The 20,851-nt window shown below is 40.2% G+C and overlaps 1 protein-coding gene across 9 annotated transcripts in view; it reads left to right on the forward strand.

Annotated features, from left to right (window-relative positions):
- Positions 1 to 20,851, forward strand: part of ryr3 (ryanodine receptor 3) — a 380,840-nt gene that overhangs the window by 331,256 nt on the left and 28,733 nt on the right. For all 9 annotated transcript variants that reach the window (XM_063051027.1, XM_063051036.1, XM_063051064.1 and 6 more), the window contains 6 exons: positions 3,521 to 3,625; positions 11,169 to 11,250; positions 11,768 to 13,071; positions 13,178 to 13,227; positions 13,333 to 13,501; positions 19,208 to 19,294. In XM_063051027.1, coding sequence (XP_062907097.1) covers positions 3,521 to 3,625; positions 11,169 to 11,250; positions 11,768 to 13,071; positions 13,178 to 13,227; positions 13,333 to 13,501; positions 19,208 to 19,294 — 1,797 coding nt within the window. The remainder of the gene's footprint in view (positions 1 to 3,520; positions 3,626 to 11,168; positions 11,251 to 11,767; positions 13,072 to 13,177; positions 13,228 to 13,332; positions 13,502 to 19,207; positions 19,295 to 20,851) is intronic.

A 20,851-nucleotide genomic window follows, 5' to 3' on the forward strand; every position in this document is an offset into this window, starting at 1 on the left:
GGAACAGATTCTGTTTTGCAGTACAGCAAAGAGATCTGGTGGAAAAGATTAACGGAACATTAAAAGGGATATGCATACCGTGTATGTAGGGGAGGGGAAGTTAATGCTCTTCCATACGTATCATAAGGAACACAATTAAAAGGGACGAATGAAGCCAAAACCTTAATGTAGCCATCATTAGAATACACAGTTCTGCATTACCCTCTATATAAAAGAAGAAATTTAGCTGAGTATTTGAAGGCAGCAGCAAAGCAACCATGCTCAGGACTGACCTTGAAGAAAGCTCCCTGCAACAATTTGTCTCTGCAGTGTGAAATTCTCCTTGTTTGACATTTGGTACTGTTCGTCATCAGTTCATAAGGATCCCTGGTGTCTAGCATTACTGAACTAATTAAGCAGGCAATCACATTAAAGAATTAATCGCAAACAGCAAAGAAGGACAAAAATTGTTTTCCTAATCAATTGTTTGGTGCGCTAAATAAAGGTAGAACAATATATAATTAAGCTAGCACCTGAAAATTCATTATTCATAATAATATTAAAATTCTGCAAATTTTAATATATTATGAAACATTTATCTGAGGAAAAACATACACAAAATTAATTATTTTCAGGACAGATTGCTGAGGAGTCATTATGGTTCTGTACAACTGATAACAGTTATGCATCACACAACTTTTCATGAGATTTTACTAATACTTAGAAATAAGATTAGTTCATGCATCACTTTAGTTCCATCAGTTCACTTATTTCCTTTCATTGTTTCAAAAAAAGGTCAAAAATGAACCCGCGTATGGGGAAGAATTGATAGCAACTTCAGGATTTCCTATGGAAATGAATAAACAGTCAACATTTTGGGCAAAGACCCTTCTTCAGGACTGGAAAGGAAGGGGGAAGATGCCAGAATCAAAAGGCGGGGGAAGGGAAAGGGCAATAGTATGAAGGTGATAGGTGAAGCCAGGTGGTTGGGAAAGGTAAGGGGCTGGAGAAGAAGTAACCTGATGGGAAAAGGACGGAGGAGGGGCGGCAGGTGAGGAAAAGAGGTCCACTCTAGATTTCCAGCATCTACAGAATCTCTTGTGTTCAGGATTTCCTTGTAAAATCACATGCGGAAACCTCACAACTGCTGCCTAATGCTGATGGTAAACACTAGTATTAGCAACATAATTATGTAGAGCAGACAACAGTATGGCACAGGAATGGGTTCTGTGGCCCATAATATTGTGACAAACTTCATATGACTATAAAATTCAATCTACTGAAGTTTTGGAGAATGTAGAAGGCAAAAACAAGACTTATTTATATAGCCCCTCTGATATACTTCTCAGAGCAGATATAGGGATATTTGTTTACAAGATCACCAGGTAGCACTCTCTTACCTACTAATAAAATACTGCAATAAAATCTTTTATATCCTCAGAGGCCAGGTAGATCACAATTTAAATCTTCATCCAAAATTCGATACCAGTGGCAGTACTGCACTAAAGTCATGCAGTGAATGTATTGCCTTTTTCTTTTGGTGTGAGGCTGCATCTTTAATGATCTGATTCCCAGGCAAATTTTCAACTATTGAGGCCGGTACAACTTAGAGTACACAACCGAACTTTGATTTCTGAAGAAGGGTTATGATAAGATTCATTCCCTATGTTTGAATCATAATTTAACAAAAAATTAAAAAGAATAGATATAAAGTGCTTATCATATCTTCAGGGGACCTTGTTATATTTTGCAGTCAATACTTTACATTTGAAGTCTAACAATGTGAGAGTATTGTGTTTGGGAGGAACAGATGGACTTGAACCTATTGTTCACAAAACGTTTCACCACTGAGGTTTTCTTCAGCAATATGGATCTAGGTCTGTTGTTGTCTAAAAGATAGAAAATGATTAGTCAATACCTTCATTACTGTTCTATCATGCAGAGACCAGAAAGGGAGAAAGTGAGCTGGTTTTAGATCCTTAGTTTCTGTGAAAAGCATGAAACTATATTGGGGGTTAAGGAAAAGATATTGATTAAATTGAATAGAGTATTTGTTGACAATAGTGTAATAGTCTGTGAGTTGGAATCAAAGCAGTATATACACCTTGTCCAGAGAGATCTTGCAATGGTACAACAAAGAAAGGCAGTTTCATCAGAATACGGGGTGGTGGAAACAAAATTCACGATAGAAATTGCAGCACAATCTTTCAACAGGAAGGAGACTTTTGTCAAAATATTCTGGGAGTCAAGGACAGTTATATAGAAATCATATAATTGAATTTAAGCTCAGTCGCTTGCAGCGTCACAGCTGATAGGAATGACTGACAGTGAGATCAGCTATCCACCCACATAATGTCTCTGAATAACACCATCATTAAAGGCAGCATTGCGTGAATAGACAGGTGATGAAGAGATTGGAAAAGACGATGGTCAGATATAATTAAAACTAACTACTGTAGATTCCGTTTAATTGGGCCATTGGTTAATCAGGGCAGTGGCTTATTTGGGACAACTCTTACAGAACAAAAACTAATTGAGAAAGTAGCTGGGATTTCCTTTGTTTATTTAAGGCACTATGCTGCTTAATTCGGACAGGAGACTGTTGCCAAACAGTTTCTAACTAGCATCAGTCGCAGGCACTTCTGTGGCCATCAGACACTACATCGTGCTTTAAGCGAACAGTTTTTAAATAGACTCAGTTGCTTGTGCTTGTGTTCAAAAATCAGTGATTTCTGTCACTGATGGTTGGCAAAAAGTAAGCACTAAGGCAATTCAGAACTCTTTTGCTCACTGCAGTTTCAAGCATTCAGGTCTAGAGATGACAGAAACAGCCAGGAGTGAAAACAAAGTGATTTCACTACTTCAACAAGCTAGGAACTACAAAGAATTTTAAGGTATTCACAATCATCTTGAATGTTACAAAGAAAATAAAGATTTGGAGGATCCAGTTGCTGATAGCATTATATGAAGGCAGTCCAATATCTCTACTTGGTGACTGCGCTGATGTTGTTTACTTACAGTCAATTAAAAGAGCTAATACACTGGATGAATTCTTCTGCCCATATCTATTAGAAACTATTCCACAGTGTTATTGTACTGTAGTGATATCGTTAGTTCTCTGATTTGTTCTGTGTTTCATTTAAATACATAATTTGTTACTCAGTTAAACAGTAGTTTGTCTTTTTTTTATACCTTTTTAAACTATTTTCAAGAAACATCAGCTAATTGGGGCAGCCAGTTAATGTACTGGTCCCGATGTGTCCCAATTAACTGGAAACCACTGTACTCTGAAGAATTATTTATGGTCAGCAGTAACTTATTGGGAAGAATATCCTTGCTGTTACAGTGTAACTACAGTGCATTCAATAACTTTGAAAAATTGGATGTTTACTATGCTATCAACAGAAATCTAAATTCACACTATGAGAACTGTACTGAATGATCAATTATCCAATCCAATTAACTAACACATAAGAATCCTTCAGTGTTTGTCAGTGGCATACTGTTCTAAACGAGATCTCATCTGCTTTTATTCCTGCAGGGCCCTTGCATTGGTAACCAGCAGAGTCTTGCCCACAGCAGGCTCTGGGATGCAGTGATTGGTTTCCTGCATGTCTTTGCGAATATGCAAATGAAACTTTCACAGGTATTATCTACCACTCGAGTACAGGTTTTTGCATCCATAATACTGTTTGAGGAAATAAATTTCACAGAGGCTCTAAATATCCTAGATTTGCTACTGAATGGCCTACTTTGTCCAGGACCATCTATCTGCCATTTTAAATATGAAACTGAGAGGTCCAGAATTGAACTGCATGTCCTACATTTAAAAGAAAAGGATATTGAAAAATACAACAAAGAGTGATGAAAATTGTTCTATGGTAAATGGCTTTGACATCAATATAAATTAAGGTATGCAGCTTGATGAAGAGGAATATATTCCACTTGTTGGAATTATACTGAGCATTAAGTTGTTGGAGGTCAAACATTCCTGCAGCAATTACAGGAGAATCTTGTCTGTCCAACCATTTTCAGCAACTTATTAATGACTTTCTTTCCAACACAAAGAACATAGAGTTAAATAAAGGTATATTTGATGATGATTGCTCAGTGTTCATTTCCATAAACTGCTTTGAAAAGCAACTGGAATAATGGAAATCGAGGACATGCAGGCATGGGTTCCTAAGTGGAAAGAAAGACTTGTGCCATACAAACCACAGAAAACAGCCTCCTCTTGTTCAGTATCAGAATCAGATTTATTATCACTACAACAACACACATCAAAGTTGCTGGTGAACGCAGCAGGCCAAGCAGCATCTGTAGGAAGAGGTGCAGTCGACGTTTCAGGCCGAGACCCTTTGTCAGGACTAACTGAAGGAAGAGTGAGTAAGGGACTTGAAAGTTGGAGGGGGAGGGGGAGATCCAAAATGATAGGAGAAGACAGGAGGGGGAGGGATAGAGCCGAGAGCTGGACAGGTGATAGGCAAAAGGGGATACGAGAGGATCATGGGACAGGAGGTCCGGGAAGAAAGACAAGGGGGGGGGGACCCAGAGGATGGGCAAGAGGTATATTCAGAGGGACAGAGGGAGAAAAGGGAGAGTGAGAGAAAGAATGTGTGCATAAAAATAAGTAACAGATGGGGTACGAGGGGGAGGTGGGGCCTAGCGGAAGTTAGAGAAGTCGATGTTCATGCCATCAGGTTGGAGGCTACCCAGACGGAATATAAGGTGTTGTTCCTCCAACCTGAGTGTGGCTTCATCTTTACAGTAGAGGAGGCCGTGGATAGACATGTCAGAATGGGAATGGGATGTGGAATTAAAATGTGTGGCCACTGGGAGATCCTGCTTTCTCTGGCGGACAGAGCGTAGATGTTCAGCAAAGCGGTCTCCCAGTCTGCGTCGGGTCTCGCCAATATATAAAAGGCCACATCGGGAGCACCGGACGCAGTATATCACCCCAGTCGACTCACAGGTGAAGTGTTGCCTCACCCGGAAGGACTGTTTGGGGCCCTGAATGGTGGTAAGGGAGGAAGTGTAAGGGCATGTGTAGCACTTGTTCCGCTTACACGGATAAGTGCCAGGAGGGAGATCAGTGGGGAGGGATGGGGGGGGATGAATGGACAAGGGATGCGTAGGGAGCGATCCCTGCGGAATGCAGAGAGAGGGGGGAGGGAAAGATGTGCTTAGTGGTGGGATCCCGTTGGAGGTGGCGGAAGTTACGGAGAATAATACGTTGGACCCGGAGGCTGGTGGGGTGGTAGGTGAGGACCAGGGGAACCCTATTCCTAGTGGGGTGGCGGGAGGATGGAGTGACAGCAGATGTACATGAAATGGGGGAGATGCGTTTAAGAACAGAGTTGATAGTGGAGGAAGGGAAGCCCCTTTCTTTAAAAAAGGAAGACATCTTCCTCGTCCTAGAATGAAAAGCCTCATCCTGAGAGCAGATGCGGCGGAGACGGAGGAATTGCGAGAAGGGGATGGCGTTTTTGCAAGAGACAGGGTGAGAAGAGGAATAGTCCAGATAGCTGTGAGAGTCAGTAGGCTTATAGTAGACATCAGTGGATAAGCTGTCTCCAGAGACAGAGACAGAAAGATCTAGAAAGGGGAGGGAGATGTCGGAAATGGACCAGGTAAACTTGAGGGCAGGGTGAAAGTTGGAGGCAAAGTTAATAAAGTGAACGAGTTCTGCATGCGTGCAGGAAGCAGCGCCAATGCAGTCGTCGATGGAGTTTGGAGGAAGTGGGAGGAGCCAAAGGAGAAATTACTAAGAGTAAGGACTAATTCCGCTAGACGGAGCAGAGTGGTGGTAGAGGGGAACTGATTAGGTCTGTATTCCACTTCCTCCAAACTCAAGGTGTAGCTATGGGCACCCGTATGGGTCCTAGCTATGCCTGCCTTTTTGTTGGGTTTGTGGAACAATCTATGTTCTGTGCCTATTCTGGTATCTGTCCCCCACTTTTCCTTCGCTACATCGACGGTTGCATTGGCGCTGCTTCCTGCATGCATGCAGAACTCGTTGACTTTATTAACTTTGCCTCCAACTTTCACCCTGCCCTCAAGTTTACCTAGTCCATTTCCGACATCTTCCTCCCCTTTCCAGATCTTTCTGTCTCTGTCTCTGGAGACAGCTTATCCACTGATGTCTACTATAAGCCTACTGACTCTCACAGCTATCTGGAATATTCCTCTTCTCACCCTGTCTCTTGCAAAAACGCCATCCCCTTCTCGCAATTCCTCCGTCTCCGCCGCATCTGCTCTCAGGATGAGGCTTTTCATTCTAGGACGAGGGAGATGTCTTCCTTTTTTAAAGAAAGGGGCTTCCCTTTCTCCACTATCAACTCTGCTCTTAAACGCATCTCCCCCATTTCACGTACATCTGCTCTCACTGCATCCTCCCGCCACCCCACTAGGAATAGGGTTCCCCTGGTCCTCACCTACCACCCCACCAGCCTCCAGGTCCAACATATTATTCTCCGTAACTTCCGCCACCTCCAACGGGATCCCACCACTAAGCACATCTTTCCCTCCCCCCCTCTCTCTGCATTCCGCAGGGATCACTCCCTACACAAAACCCTTGTCCATTCGTCCCCCCCATCCCTCCCCACTGATCTCCCTCCTGGCACTTATCCGTGTAAGCGGAACAAGTGCCACACATGCCCTTACACTTCCTCCCCTACCACCATTCAGGGTCCCAAACAGTCCTTCCAGCTGAGGCATCACTTCACCTGTGAGTCGACTGGGGTGATATACTGCGTCCGGTGCTCCCGATGTGTCCTTTTATATATTGGCGAGACCCGACGCAGACTGGGAGACCACTTTGCTGAACATCTATGCTCTGTCCGCCAGAGAAAGCAGGATCTCCCAGTGGCCACACATTTTAATTCCACATCCCATTCCCATTCTGACATGTCTAACCACGGCCTCCTCTACTGTAAAGGTGAAGCCACACTCAGGTTGGAGGAACAACACCTTATATTCCGTCTGGGTAGCCTCCAACCTGATGGCATGAACATCGACTTCTCTAACTTCCGCTAGGCTCCACCTCCCCCCATACCCCATCTGTTACTTATTTTTATGCACACATTCTTCCTCTCACTCTCCTTTTTCTCCCTCTGTCCCTCTGAATATACCTCTTGCCCATCCTCTGGGTCCCCCCCCACCTTGTCTTTCTTCTCGGACCTCCTGTCCCATGATCCTCTCGTATCCCCTTTTGCCTATCACCTGTCCAGCTCTTGGCTCCATCCCTCCCCCTCCTGTCTTCTCCTATCATTTTGGATCTCCCCCTCCCCCTCCATCTTTCAAATCCCTTACTCACTCTTCCTTCAGTTAGTCCTGACAAAGGGTCTCGGCCTGAAACGTCGACTGCACCTCTTCCTACAGATGCTGCTTGGCCTGCTGCGTTCACCAGCAACTTTGATGTGTGTTGCTTGAATTTCCAGCATCTGCAGAATTCCTGTTGTTATTATCACTAATTTACGTGATGTGAAATTCTGTTGTTCTGCAGCAGCAATACAGTTCAGAGACATAAAAAATAGTGTAACAAAAGGAGTAACAACCTAATGTTCATAGATTCATAGATCATTCAAAAATCTGATGTTAGAGGGGAAGAGTTTGTTTCTAGATCATTGATGTGGGTCACCAGGATTCTGATGGTGGTAGTAAGAATAAGGCATGTCCTTGATGGAGAGGGTCTTTAGTGACAGATGCAGCCTTTTTAGGGCACCATGACTGGACAATGTCCTTGTGATGGACGTTGGGTAAGCACTGCTCTATACTTTAAACCATATAGCTCTTTACATAGCTTGGCATTATATTTTATTTGATATTTCTCCTGTGAAAGACCCTCAGGTGTATTGCTATAATAAATGTGCCATTACAGTATAAGTTTTTATAAATGCAGCTCCGCAAGTTGCACTAGTCCACAATCACTTCTGTAAAAATTCCAGTCTCATTTCCTACCTCTTAAATGTACTTAATATGCATCTTTAGTAACTACAAACTAAACTCACAGGAGTAAAATGTCTTTTTTCTTTCTAGATCTGCTTGCTCAGATCCAAGATACTCCATTTTTCTCAGTTAAAATATCATCATCATCACCACACGATTTTAGTAACTTGCTTTGCAAAATTTTAAAAAACCCAATCATGCAAAGATATATCTAATAAATGGCAAATGCCCTAAATGAAGTCAGTTATTCTAACCATAATGCTATACAGTATTTAGATATTCTAATTTCATAAATGCAAACAATGTAGAGGTGCAGTTGTTGAATGAAACACAATATAATTTGAGCTTAAACTTGTTTTTATTTTTGGAACATTTCAGAGGTATGTCACCAGTTCTTATTTGCACTTATCAAAATAGGTTTTTTTAATTAACACAGGTTAAGAGATACATCTACTTCTGATCTCTGAACCCAAGTCAATAATAAAAATGAAGTCTGCATATCCAAAAATGTACTGACATTTGTTACTAACTTTTTACTCACCACTATCTTACTGTGGACCAGTGAACAGAAGGGCTTGGTTAGTAGTTTTTGTAGTTTCAATCAGTTAAAACCAAAATATTCAAGCTCCAGGAAAGTAGACCATAACACCATAAGACATAGGAGCGGAATTTGGCTAGGTGTCTTATCTACCTTCAGACCTTTCCACTCCCAAGCTCCTTTTCCTAGTAACAGCAACTGCACATCAGTCCCTCGTCAGTCTTGACTTCAGGCATACTGCTAGCATCTTCCAGAGTGAACAATGATGCAAATTACTTATTCAGTTCATCCACCATTTCCATGTCCGCCATTACTACCTCTGCAGCATTATTTTCTGGTGGTCCGAAATCCATTCTCGCCTCTCTTTTACTCATTATCCTCTTTGATATTATTGGCCAGCTTATCTTCATATTTCATCTTCTTCCTTCATTATGGCTTTATTTGTTGATTTTTGAACGCTTCCCAATCCTTTAATTTCTCACCAATTTTTTTGCTCTATTATATGTCCTCTCTTTTGCTTTTATGTTGGCTTTGACTTGCCTTGCCAGCCACAGTTGTGTCATCCAGTCTTTAGAATACTACTTTTTTCTTTGGGATGTATCTATCCTGTGCCCTCCAAATTGCTCCCACAAATTCCAGCAGTTGTTGCTCTGCTGGTGTCCCCTTCCAATTAACTTTGGCCAGCTTCTCTCTCATACCTCTGTAATTCCCTAATTCATTATGCTTTAGTTTCTCCATCTCAAATTGCAGGGTGAATTCTATCATATTATGATCACTAACTCCTAAGGGTTCTCCTACCTTAAGTTCCCTAATCAAATCCAGTTCATTACACAACAGCCAATCTAGAATAATAGCTAACCCCCCCAGTGGGCTCATCCACAAACTGCTCTAGAAGTCCATTTTGTTGGCATTGTATAAATTTTCTCTTTTGGAATCTAAAATCAGGACTAACCTGATTTTCCTAATTTACCTGCAAATTTAAATTCCCATGACTATTATATCATTGCCCCTTTGACAAGTATTTTCAATCTCTCATTGTAATTTGTACCCCATATCCTGGCTGCTGTCTGGAGGCCAATGTATAATTCCAATCTGAGTCTTTTTACCCTTGAAATTCCAGAACTCTGCCCACAATGACTCTGCATCTTCTGATCCTATGTCACCTCTTTCTAAGGATTTGATTTCATCTTTTACCAATAGAGCCATGCCATCCCCCCCCCCCCACCCCCACCAACCTGCCTATCCTTTCAACACAATGTTTATTCTTGGTTGTTAAGCTCCTGACTATAATTTTCTTTCACAATGATAATGCCCACAGTGTCATACCTGTAAATCTCTAACTGTGCTACAAGATCATCTACCTTTTTCCATCTACTGCGGGCATTCAGATGTAACATCTTCATCACCCTTTTCAAATTTGTCCCCCTGCTACACTGCAACTCATCCAATTGACCGCAATTTTGCCCTATCATCTACCTGTCCTTCCTGGCAGTCTCACTACACACTGTCTCTGCTTGTAAACCGACAGCTCTATTCACAGCCCTATCACTCCAGTTCCCACCCCTCTGCCAAAGTAGTTTAAACCCTCCCCAAAAGTTCTATCAAACCTGCCCACAAGGATATTGATCTCCCTCAGGTTCAGCTGTAACATATCCATTTTGTATAAGTGATACTTTCCATGTAAGAGAGTTCAATGATCTAGAAATCTGAAATGCTGCCTCCTGCACCAGTTCTTCAGCCATGCATTCTTCAGCCAAATCATCCTATTCTTGCCCTCACTGGTGCACAGCACAGGCAGCAGTCTAGAGAATACTATCCTGGAGGTCCTGATTTTCAACTTTCTACCTAACTCCTGAACTTCTCTCTGCAGAACCTCCTCCCATTCTCTATCTATGTCATTAGTGCTAATATGAACCCAAGACTTCTGGCTGGTCCTCACCTCCTTTAGAATGTTGTGGACCCAGTTGGAGATATCCCTGACACTTAGGTGTCTCTTCCACATCCACAGAGTCTGCTTTCTGCTCCTCTGATTATGGGGTCCCCTGTCACTACTACTCTTCTCTCCCTTCCCTTCTGAGCCACAGCATCAGACCCAGTGCCAGCGACGTGGTCACTGTGGCTTCCCCTTGCTAGTACTCTAGAAACAGTTTATCATTTCTGATTGAAAAAGGCAGAGTGGTTGAGACTGGTAAGTCTGTCCTTTGGGGAAACGGGAATTTTAAGTCTTCCTCTCATCTCTTCTCTCCATTTAATCTTTGAAGCCCTTGGGTTGACAGAGCCATGGATTTGAACAAAATTCAATTACTTAAGAATAGCAAGTTAAGAGAAGCTTCCAGTTTAGCACCGAGATTAATTCCTACTTAAAATGGTAGTTTAAAAGGAGAAGTTTACACATCTATATATATTTCTTTTCCAAAATAGCAACTGTCAAGATTGGTTTGACTTCTCTTGCTGAAAATATTTACAATGACAGTTTTTAACATAATCTTCATCAAGGGCTTCAGTATTTGTATATGTTAAATTACAATAATACTGAAATACTTTGATAGATTTTGGATCCCAAGCTATTCTTGGGATCCCTCACTTGGCCTCTATAAGTGACAATTCAAATTACTAAATATAACAAAATAGCTGAAGGCTTATATCTTTTCTATTATATAAAAATCAACTAACAGAAACTTCAAATGTATTCTTTTGTTTTCAGGATTCAAGTCAGATTGAGTTGCTCAAGGAGTTATTGGATTTGCAGAAAGATATGGTGGTGATGCTGTTGTCATTGTTGGAAGGTTAATATTTTTTACATGCTGAGAAGCTTTAGAAGATTAATCGGAATCTGGTCTAAAAATGGCAACATGTTTAGCTAATGATGTAAACATTTCCATCTATCAAAGTAAATTTTTTCAGACATTTTTATCAGATTTTTTTTACCAGTAATAAAAGTTTTGTTCCATTAGTAAAGAACTGTTCTGCAAGATTTCAAATGCTACATTGGATTTAATGGTTAATAATATTGCTTTGATGGTTTATCCTGATTGCATCTTACTTCCTGCTCACTCACTTTAAGTGAGTGTCATCTTTGCTTTTGCAACATAAGCTGAGGCAAATTGTTTACTACTTTTTTGTCATTGTTTGAAGATATCAAACATCTTTTGTTAAGTAAATCAGTTAGGAAAATTGGATTGTTTTTGTTGAAATAAGTTGCATCATTATTATGGAAATTATTTTATATCATTGCTTAGGAAATTGTATTTTTGAATACATTCTTTGTGTTTAATTAGAATTAATATTCTCTTTTAATCTTAGGGAATGTCGTAAATGGAACTATAGGTAAACAAATGGTAGACACATTGGTTGAGTCTTCCAGCAATGTGGAGATGATACTCAAGTTCTTCGATATGTTTCTTAAATTAAAGGATATAACCACTTCTGATACCTTCAAAGATTTTGATCCAGATGGTAAAGGAATGATTTCAAAGAAAGAATTCCAAAAGGCTTTGGAAAGTCAGAAGAAATATGCACAGTCAGAAATAGAATTCTTACTATCTTGTGTTGAAGCAGATGAAAATGATTTGTTTAATTATATGGAATTTATTGACCGCTTTCATGAACCAGCCAAGGATATCGGGTTCAATGTTGCTGTATTACTGACCAATCTATCGGAACACATGCCTAATGATATCCGTCTGAAGACATTCTTGCTACCAGCACAAAGTGTCCTCACATACTTTGAGCCCTATTTAGGACGCATTGAAATCATGGGTGCAGCAAAACGCATAGAAAGAGTCTACTTTGAAATCAGCGAATCAAGTCGGACACAGTGGGAGAAACCTCAGGTCAAGGAATCCAAAAGGCAGTTCATCTTTGATGTTGTGAATGAAGGCGGAGAATCTGAAAAAATGGAACTCTTTGTGAATTTTTGTGAGGACACCATATTTGAAATGCAGTTAGCATCTGAAATCTCTGAGCCAGATGCAGCTGAAAGAGCTGATGATGATGAAGAAGAGCCTCCTCCAATTGAAGAGGAGGAGGAAGTGGCTCAGCCCTCAAATGCATTTGCGTCAGCTTGTCATGATTTCAAAGGTGCTCTCCTGAAGTTTTTTGGGATATTCACATTTAGAAATATCAGAAGGCAGTTTAAGAAAATTAAGAGGATGACAACCAAGGAGTTATTGATGGCATTTTTCTCCTTCTTCTGGATGTTGTTTATTGGCCTTGTTTTCTTCATCTTCAACATAGTACAAGGATTTTTCCAGATCGTGTGGAATGCCATGTTTGGGGGTGGACTAGTAGAAGGTGCTAAGAGCATCACGGTCACAGACCTTTTAGCTAGCATGCCGGATCCAACACAACTTGAAATTCATGGAGATGTGAGTGAGTCAAAAAGGGCAGAAACTCCAGAGACGGGAGTTGTTACAGAGCTTCAGTCTACAGCGCAAGATGAAAAAAGTGAAACTGAGATGATGCCTGATATATTTGGCATAAATGTGAAAAAAGTAGGCAAGGCAGGAGGTGACACACATGGAGGTCTTGGTGATGTCTCAGAAATTATGGGAACAGAAAGCCCCCCTAGTTTTGAAAAGGCAGTATCTCAAAAAAAGAAAGCAGAGGTTAGTTTTAAGCACATATTCTGTTTTTAAAAACATCACTTTAATGTTTTGATTTTCATGAAGCTCATGGTCTTTTTTTTAATTGTCCATTGAACCAAATCTCAAGATTGAACAGAAGAATAAAGCTGAGAGTAAAACTGAGTCTGAGAAGGCCGAGTAAGTATTTTTACCCACCATGTTGTTGAGAAGAACTTACATTAAAATTGTGAGTCAGTGCTCTGTAAATAATTTCTGTTTTCTGGCGTGTTGCTGCCTTGGTAGCGTGGAGGATGGCGAGAAGAAGGACAAAGCCAAAGAAGAACAACTAGTTGAAAGTGAAGAAAAAGAACAGAAGATAAAGAAGAGGCGACGTGGGCAGGCTAAGAAAGAACCAGAGGCATTCTTGGCTAACTTCTGGGAGGGACTGGAAATTTACCAAACCAAGATTCTGGTAAGTGGCTTGGTTTCCAAGTTACATTTTGCATTTGGTGTTCAAATTATAAATTGCATTAAGTTTGTTTTGGGGTTCATTCTTAACCTCCTCTCTACTTCAGTTACAAAGCCATGATATGAAAGGATTGGATGGTCTGATATTCCTCAAATTATTTTGGTATGTGTTGATTTGTAGTTTAATGTCTTGTAGGATGAAGAAGTCTGTAATATCATCGTAATGACCCAAACACCACTATACCAATTACCTCTTCATCTCCCATCATAAACTTGACCTCGTTCCCAGTCTCTGCTATCTATATAGCAGGACTTGTAAAGTCCCATTGATCCATCAGACTGTGCTTTCTGTATTACATCCGCGTCCAGTTTCTTAACACCTTCAATGGCAATTTGCTTATTCATGTAATTAAATTTCTTCATGATCTTACCTTTTTACCCTCTCTTTTTGGAGTCCTACAACCTTTGGACATCCAGATCTTTGTTTAGCTCCAATGGTCTTTTATCCATTATACAGGGTATTTGTTCCACTGTCAGCAAGCTAATCCTTATCTCTTTGAGCTCTGCACTCTGAAATTCCCTTCCCCAACTGCTGTTTTTCATATTCTTTCTCCCTGGGGTACTCCCAACTAAGCATTTTCCTCACTCCTCAAAATATTTCCTCTTTTGTCTCAGAATGTGGAACATGGACCAAAAACTGCTGGAAAAAACTCAACATATCAGGCTGGATCAGTGGAGGGAGAAACACAGTTAGTTTCTTGGTCTGTGATTTTTGTCAGAGTGGTGTCGCAATAATATGCTACAACATGGAGTCACAGAGTCATAGAGCGATAGAGCATAGATGTAGGCTACTCACCCCAGCGAATCCATGCCAGTGATGGTACCCACCCATTTCCCTTTGTTTGACCCAAATCTCTCTAAGCCCCTCCCCTCCAAGTACCTATCCAAGTGTTTCTTAAACAATACTGTTGTACTGTCACAAACACTTCTTCTGGCAATCTCTTCCATATATTCACCATCCTCTGTATGTAAAAGATGTCTCTCAGGTCCTTTTTATATCTGTCCTCTTTCACTCTAAATTTATGCCCCCAGCTTTGATCTCCCCTATCATGAGGGAAAGACTATTACCATCCACCTTAACTGTGCCTCTCATAATTTTAAACATTCCTCTAGGTCATCCCTCATTCCTACACTGGATTGACTTTCAGAAATGCATCACTTCACACTTGTCTATATTGAAATCTATTTGCCATTCTTTGATCCATCTTTTTAATTGAATGAGATCCCTCTGTAATCTACAATAACCCTACTCATTATCAACAATACCTCCTAATTTCATGTCATCCACAAACCTACAGATCAAACCTTGTGCATTCACATCCAGATTATTTACATACTGTATGGCACTAGTTTCAGGCCTTCGTTCCAAGAAACAATCTTAACCACCATCTTTTCTTCTTACCTCTGAACCAATTTTGAATCCACCTAACTAGATGTCCCTGGTTTCTGTGGAACATAGCCTTCCAGACCAGCTACCATGCAGGACCTTGTCAAAGGCCTTGCTAAAGTCCATATAGTCAACACCCACTGTCCTACTCTCATCTATCTTTCTTGGTCATCTCTTTTAAAAACTCTGAAAGGCTCAACAAGCATGACTTTCCACACATAAAGCTTTGCTGCCTCCTAATCAGACCATCTATCCAAATTGTTGCTAGATCCTGTCCTTCAGAATTTCCTGCAGTAACTTCCTCACTAATGATGTCAGGCTGACTGGCCTATAGTTCGATGTTTGTCCTTGATATATTTCTTAAACAACAGAACACCATTACCACCTTCCAGTCTTTGGGAACCTCATCAGTAGGCTTAGTGATGAAACGCGTATCTCCACATGGGTCTCTGTAAATTCCTCTTTGACCTCCCATCAATTCCAAGGACACACACAGTCATGCTCTTGAGGTTTATTCACCTTAATGTGCTGTAAGGCTGCAAATAACTCCTCACTGATAATATGAATGCCCTTCATAATATATCTACTTCTTTCCAAATCTTTTGAACAACAATATGTATCCTCAGAAAACACCAAGGAGATACATTCATTAAAGGTTCCATCCATCTCCTGTGCTCAAGACATGAGCGGTTCTGCTAATCTCCAAGGGGACCTATTCTCTCCATAGCCACCCTTTTGCTTTAATATAGCTGTAGGACCTCTTGAGATGGTCTTTAACTTTATCTGCTAGATCCATCTCATACCATCTCTCTGCCCTCCTGATTTCCCTCTTAAGAGTACTTGTAATCTTTTTATAGACATCAGGAGGTTCACTTGGTCCAACCTTATAGAACATAGAACATAGAAATCTACAGCACATTACAGGCCCTTTGGCCCACAATGTTATACTGACCATGTAACCTATTCTGGAAGCTGCCTAGGATTACCCTACTGCATAGCCCTCTATTTTTCTAAGCTCCATGTACCTATCTAAGAGTCTCTTAAAAGACACAATTGTATCCGCTTCCACCACTGTCGCCGGCAGTGCATTCCACACACCCACTACTGTTTGGTGAAAAACTTACCTCTAACATCCTTCTGTACCTACTTTCAAGCACTTTAAAACAATGCCCCCTCATGTTAGTTATTTCAACCCGGGAGAAAGCCTCTGGCTATCCACATGATCAATGCCTCTCATCATTTTATACACCTATAAACCCATCATCTTATAAACCCAATATATGCTTCACAAACAAAAGAAAATCTGCAGATGCTGGAAATCAAAGTAGTACACACAAAATGCTGAAGGAACTCAGCAGGCCAGGCAGCATCTATGGAAAACAGTACTGTCAATGTTTCAGGGCAAGATGCTTCATCAGAACTGCAGTCTCGGGCCAAAACATTGACTGTTTACTCTTTTCCATAAATGCCGCCTGGCCTGCTGAGTTCCTCCAGCATTTTGCGTGTACTACAATATATGATTCCTCCTTTTACTTGACCAGAGCCGCAATATCTCTCATCAGTCTGTGTTCCTTAAAGTTGCCAGTTTTATCGTTCACCCTAACAGGATCATGCTGCTCCTGTAAACTTGCTATCACACTCTTAAAAGCCTCCTGCTTACCATTCATTCCTTTCCCTTCAAAGAGGTTCACTTTCTAATTGCCCCAAATTAGCCCTGGTTCACTTTAGGATGCCATCCTCTGGAACTGTCCCATCCTTTCCATCACTATCTTAAAACTAATGGAATTATGATCATGAGAGCCCAAGTGTTTCAAGACTTCCAGTTCAGTTATTCTCCCTGCTCTGTTCCCTAGGTGACGGCCCAAGCAGGACCCTTTATATATTGACTCAGCAAACTTTCCTGGATGTATTTCTCAAATTCCACTTCATCCAGGCCCTTAACAATCTGGGTGACCCAGTCAGTACTGGGGAAATTAAAATCTCGCAAAAACAATTCTATTATTTTTACAACTATGAGCAATTTCTCTGCACACTTGAAGTTCCTGCTGTCTATTAGGGGATCTATAATGCAGTCACACTAGAGTGTCCCTCTGCTTTTTTGTTTCTAAGTTCTACCCATATCACCTCATGGACGATCCCCCAAGAATGTCACCTCTGGGTACTACTGTTATGTCCTCCCTATTCAAAAAGGCAACTGCTACTCCTCATTCATCCGTACCTCCATCACATCTGCAACATCGGTATCCTGGGATATTGAGCTGCCAGTCCTGCCCTTCTCTCAACTAAATTTTTGCATAGCACAGCTGAGACACAGTATTCCAGATGCTTAATTGTTGAAGAATACACATGATGTTTAAAAGTACTTCCCTTCCAACATTCCATCTTTGAGTTAAAGTACAAAATTAGGTCAAGCTTGACCAGGCTGGAAAATCTCAGTCTCTTACTCAACAGAGATGGCTCAGTTACTGTAATGTGAATTGGAGTGAAAGAATAACACAATGTCACTCCAGATCTCAAACAAAGGCAGGGGTTTCTAAAACCTGTGAAGATCATGTAGGTAAGGTGGTATCAGAAGCCAACCATCACATCTTCTCATCTTGGCTTGGTCAAGGAATGATAACTGAACACTGGTGAAAATGCTATAGCTTATTTCAGTAGTTGTTGAAGTTCTGTGCCTTGTGCAGGAGAGAGGGCATATAGACCACACTATTAAGTTACACAAGACTTTCCTTTCATGAGGTGAAAGATTGATTGAATCAATACATTTCTGCATGAGCAATTCTCTTGCTTGCCATCAAATAGACTGTTTAAAAACTACTGAAGTGACTTCATCATGGAACATTATGTAATGCAGTAGATAAGGCAACCAAAACTTGCTGGTATATTCATTCTTCATGCTCTGCTGATTACAATATATCCTGGTTCTGTGAATGTTGAATATTCAACAGATCACCAGATGGCTTTGATGTCTTCAAAGCCAACATTACTCATGCTATGAAAGATGGAAGATGGGCTTGTGTAAATTTGCATATTGTTCTTCATCCATTGATTAATAAATTGAAAAATTTGTATTAAAATAACCTTGTCCTGTTTGACTTGTGGAAAAATTGTGAAGTGAGCAAAAAGATGCTGATATGTTAACTTCACAAATTATTACATATACGTAAATGCAAAACTACCATTATTTTAACTCCCACTACCTAAAACCCCACAATGTCTGTACATCTGCTTGATGCATTCACTGAAATATTCATTCTTCCCAATATCTGCAGGGCACATATAATTATAACTACATATCAGGATACTGAACAGAATTTTGAACTTATTGACAGAAATAAAAATACACATTTAAGTGTGCAAAGTTGACACCATTTGTGCGCTCTACATTGCACAACATCAGAACAATCAATGGTGTAAAATCCTCCAGCAATCATAATTTGTCATTTTCTAATGCCTCATTTGTCGACATGAGTGATCATTTAATCAGATCCAAGTGACGAGAAGAAATACAATGAACATCCAGCAAAGCCCAAGGTTACTCGACCACCCTTTTAACGTGAATATTTATAACGGATTGTTGCCTCAATGAATATGAACCAACCAAGGGTTGAAATTAAACTTTGATGTTATTGCTACACAACTATCTTGCTAGGTGATTATTAGGCTTGGACGCGCTTGCAATTCTTTTGTCACTTGCCAGCCTGTCCATGCATGGTTAAGTGGAAGGATATTAAAATAGTGGCATTTATTTGAAAGTTATTTTGTATAAGTATTACATAGGTTCACTATTAGCTGTCACATTTCAATTTAATGTAATTCAACAATTCTTAACTTATTTCCTGAGTCAATGGAAGATGAACCAAGTTCCAACTTTAGCTGAAATTTCCACTGAGCCCATCTGTTTAAAGCCATATCGATCAAAGCCGTATTTCCCTTTGAAAATCAAATTGTCTGTTCTTTTTCCATCAGTTATTTTATATTTTCACAGCAATAGGCATTTTGGATGTGAGTTTATCCACCTTTAACTGCTCTTCATTCTGCAAACGTGAATTCAGAGGCAGTATGTGTCATGATTTTAAATCAGAATAGTTGCTATAGTAGCTCTCTTCAATAGAAATGTCTCTGTGGTAGCGGGGAGAAATTATTCAATGTAAACATTCAGATGTGGCAAGACAAAAATTGTCTGTAAGTGATCAAATTAAAAGTTACCTGTGGCTCTGATTAACTGTTATTATATCACAAAATCATTACTTTTTGTTGCAGAATTATCTAGCCAGGAATTTCTACAATCTGAGGCTACTTGCTCTATTTGTGGCATTTGCGATCAATTTCATTCTGCTTTTCTACAAGGTATTGAAAATAGTGTTAGCTCTTGTTATAATGTTACTGCTGCTTTGCATTATATTTCTCGAGCAACATTGCAAAAATAAGACAAAGTCTATTTCAATAGAACAGCAAGGTTGCGATATTAATATGTTCCTAACCATCAAACACCAGTGAAGATTAAATGAATCAGATCATACAGAGTAATCTAAATGGTAATTTTGCTGTGAGTATCCAATGAAAATTAAAGCAGAGGGTGCCATTTGGGCCTCAGTGATACCAAGATGATTGGGACAGGTCTAGAGAGAGTTCATGCTGGGAAAGATTTTTATGTCATAAGCTTTATGCTTGCAAAAAATCAGCTAAAAAAAACAGGAGATCAGTAGTTGGAATTCCCACAGAATTAGGCAGCTAACATGCTGGATGGAGAGCGAGGTGTCTCCCAGTGGAGGTTGGTTGTAGGGGATTCATAGCCTGTTCTTTAGTTAGAGCCTTCAGCATTTTGGGCATCAAGGGAGAGAGGAAGAGGAGAGCCATCCGCAGTACCACCGATGCAGCAGAGAGGTCAAGATGGCTGTTGCTCAAAAGAGGGGAGCCATGGAGTCATAAGTAGCTAGCCATCTGGACACAAGCTGGGGTCTGATCAGCCCCGGCTGGGTCACCTGGAGGAGGTTGTATGATGTTGAAAGACCCGAAACACCCGATGATTCCAGGAACATCACTGAAGGTGTGTCCAGAAGCATCAATAGCTGTATGTACACAGGACTAAAAGGGAATGGACCTTATTGTGATATTAGAGGTAAAGCTACAGCTGAACTGCAAATATTAACTGCATTCAATGACTGTCAATGCTTTAAACAAAGATGGCATTAGTGTATGCCTTGTATTTCCAGACATTTGAAGAGAATACAAATTATTCTTAAATATCACCAGTGTCACTTTATATTTTATACATACTCAAATATCTTACTGCAGAAATTACTAATTAGTAGTTTTTGTTTGTCAAAGCAATATATTCTCTGACATAGAAGAAAGAATTTTTAAAAGAGCATGTTGTAATTAATTACATTTTGTTATGCATCTGAATAATCTGAGAACTGGCATGTTAAGCCTTGCCACATTGGAAACAACAGGTGGTTTTGGACCCAGGTTTCACATCACATCCAGATTTGTTGACAGATCAATTGAGATTGATTGCTTTAATTAGTGATTACCACCATTATTATATTTTGAGATTGGAAGAGGCTTGCTAGGAAAACTTTTTTTTTTACAAATAGCATTTATTTTCCTTATGGATCAAGTAGGGGGTAGATCTTACATCTGACATTTCTGCTGTTCATGAATTTTATTAATGATTTTAAAATTCAATCTAATGGGGAAAAAAATCCAAGTTGCCTAATGATATTGTTGGCAGTGTAGGTTCAAGACAGAGTAGCTTCAGGAGAAAATGGACAGCCTATGTGAAGGTAAGTATATGGCAAGTAAAATATGGTGTAGAAAAATGCAGGGGTGTCCAGTTTTAACCAGCTGGACTGAGGTATTTTGGTTTCTATTTCTCATGTTGTTATGCTGCTCATCTGGATG

This window comes from Mobula hypostoma, chromosome 1 (assembly GCF_963921235.1).
Source record: "Mobula hypostoma chromosome 1, sMobHyp1.1, whole genome shotgun sequence".
Lineage (NCBI taxonomy): Eukaryota > Metazoa > Chordata > Chondrichthyes > Myliobatiformes > Myliobatidae > Mobula > Mobula hypostoma.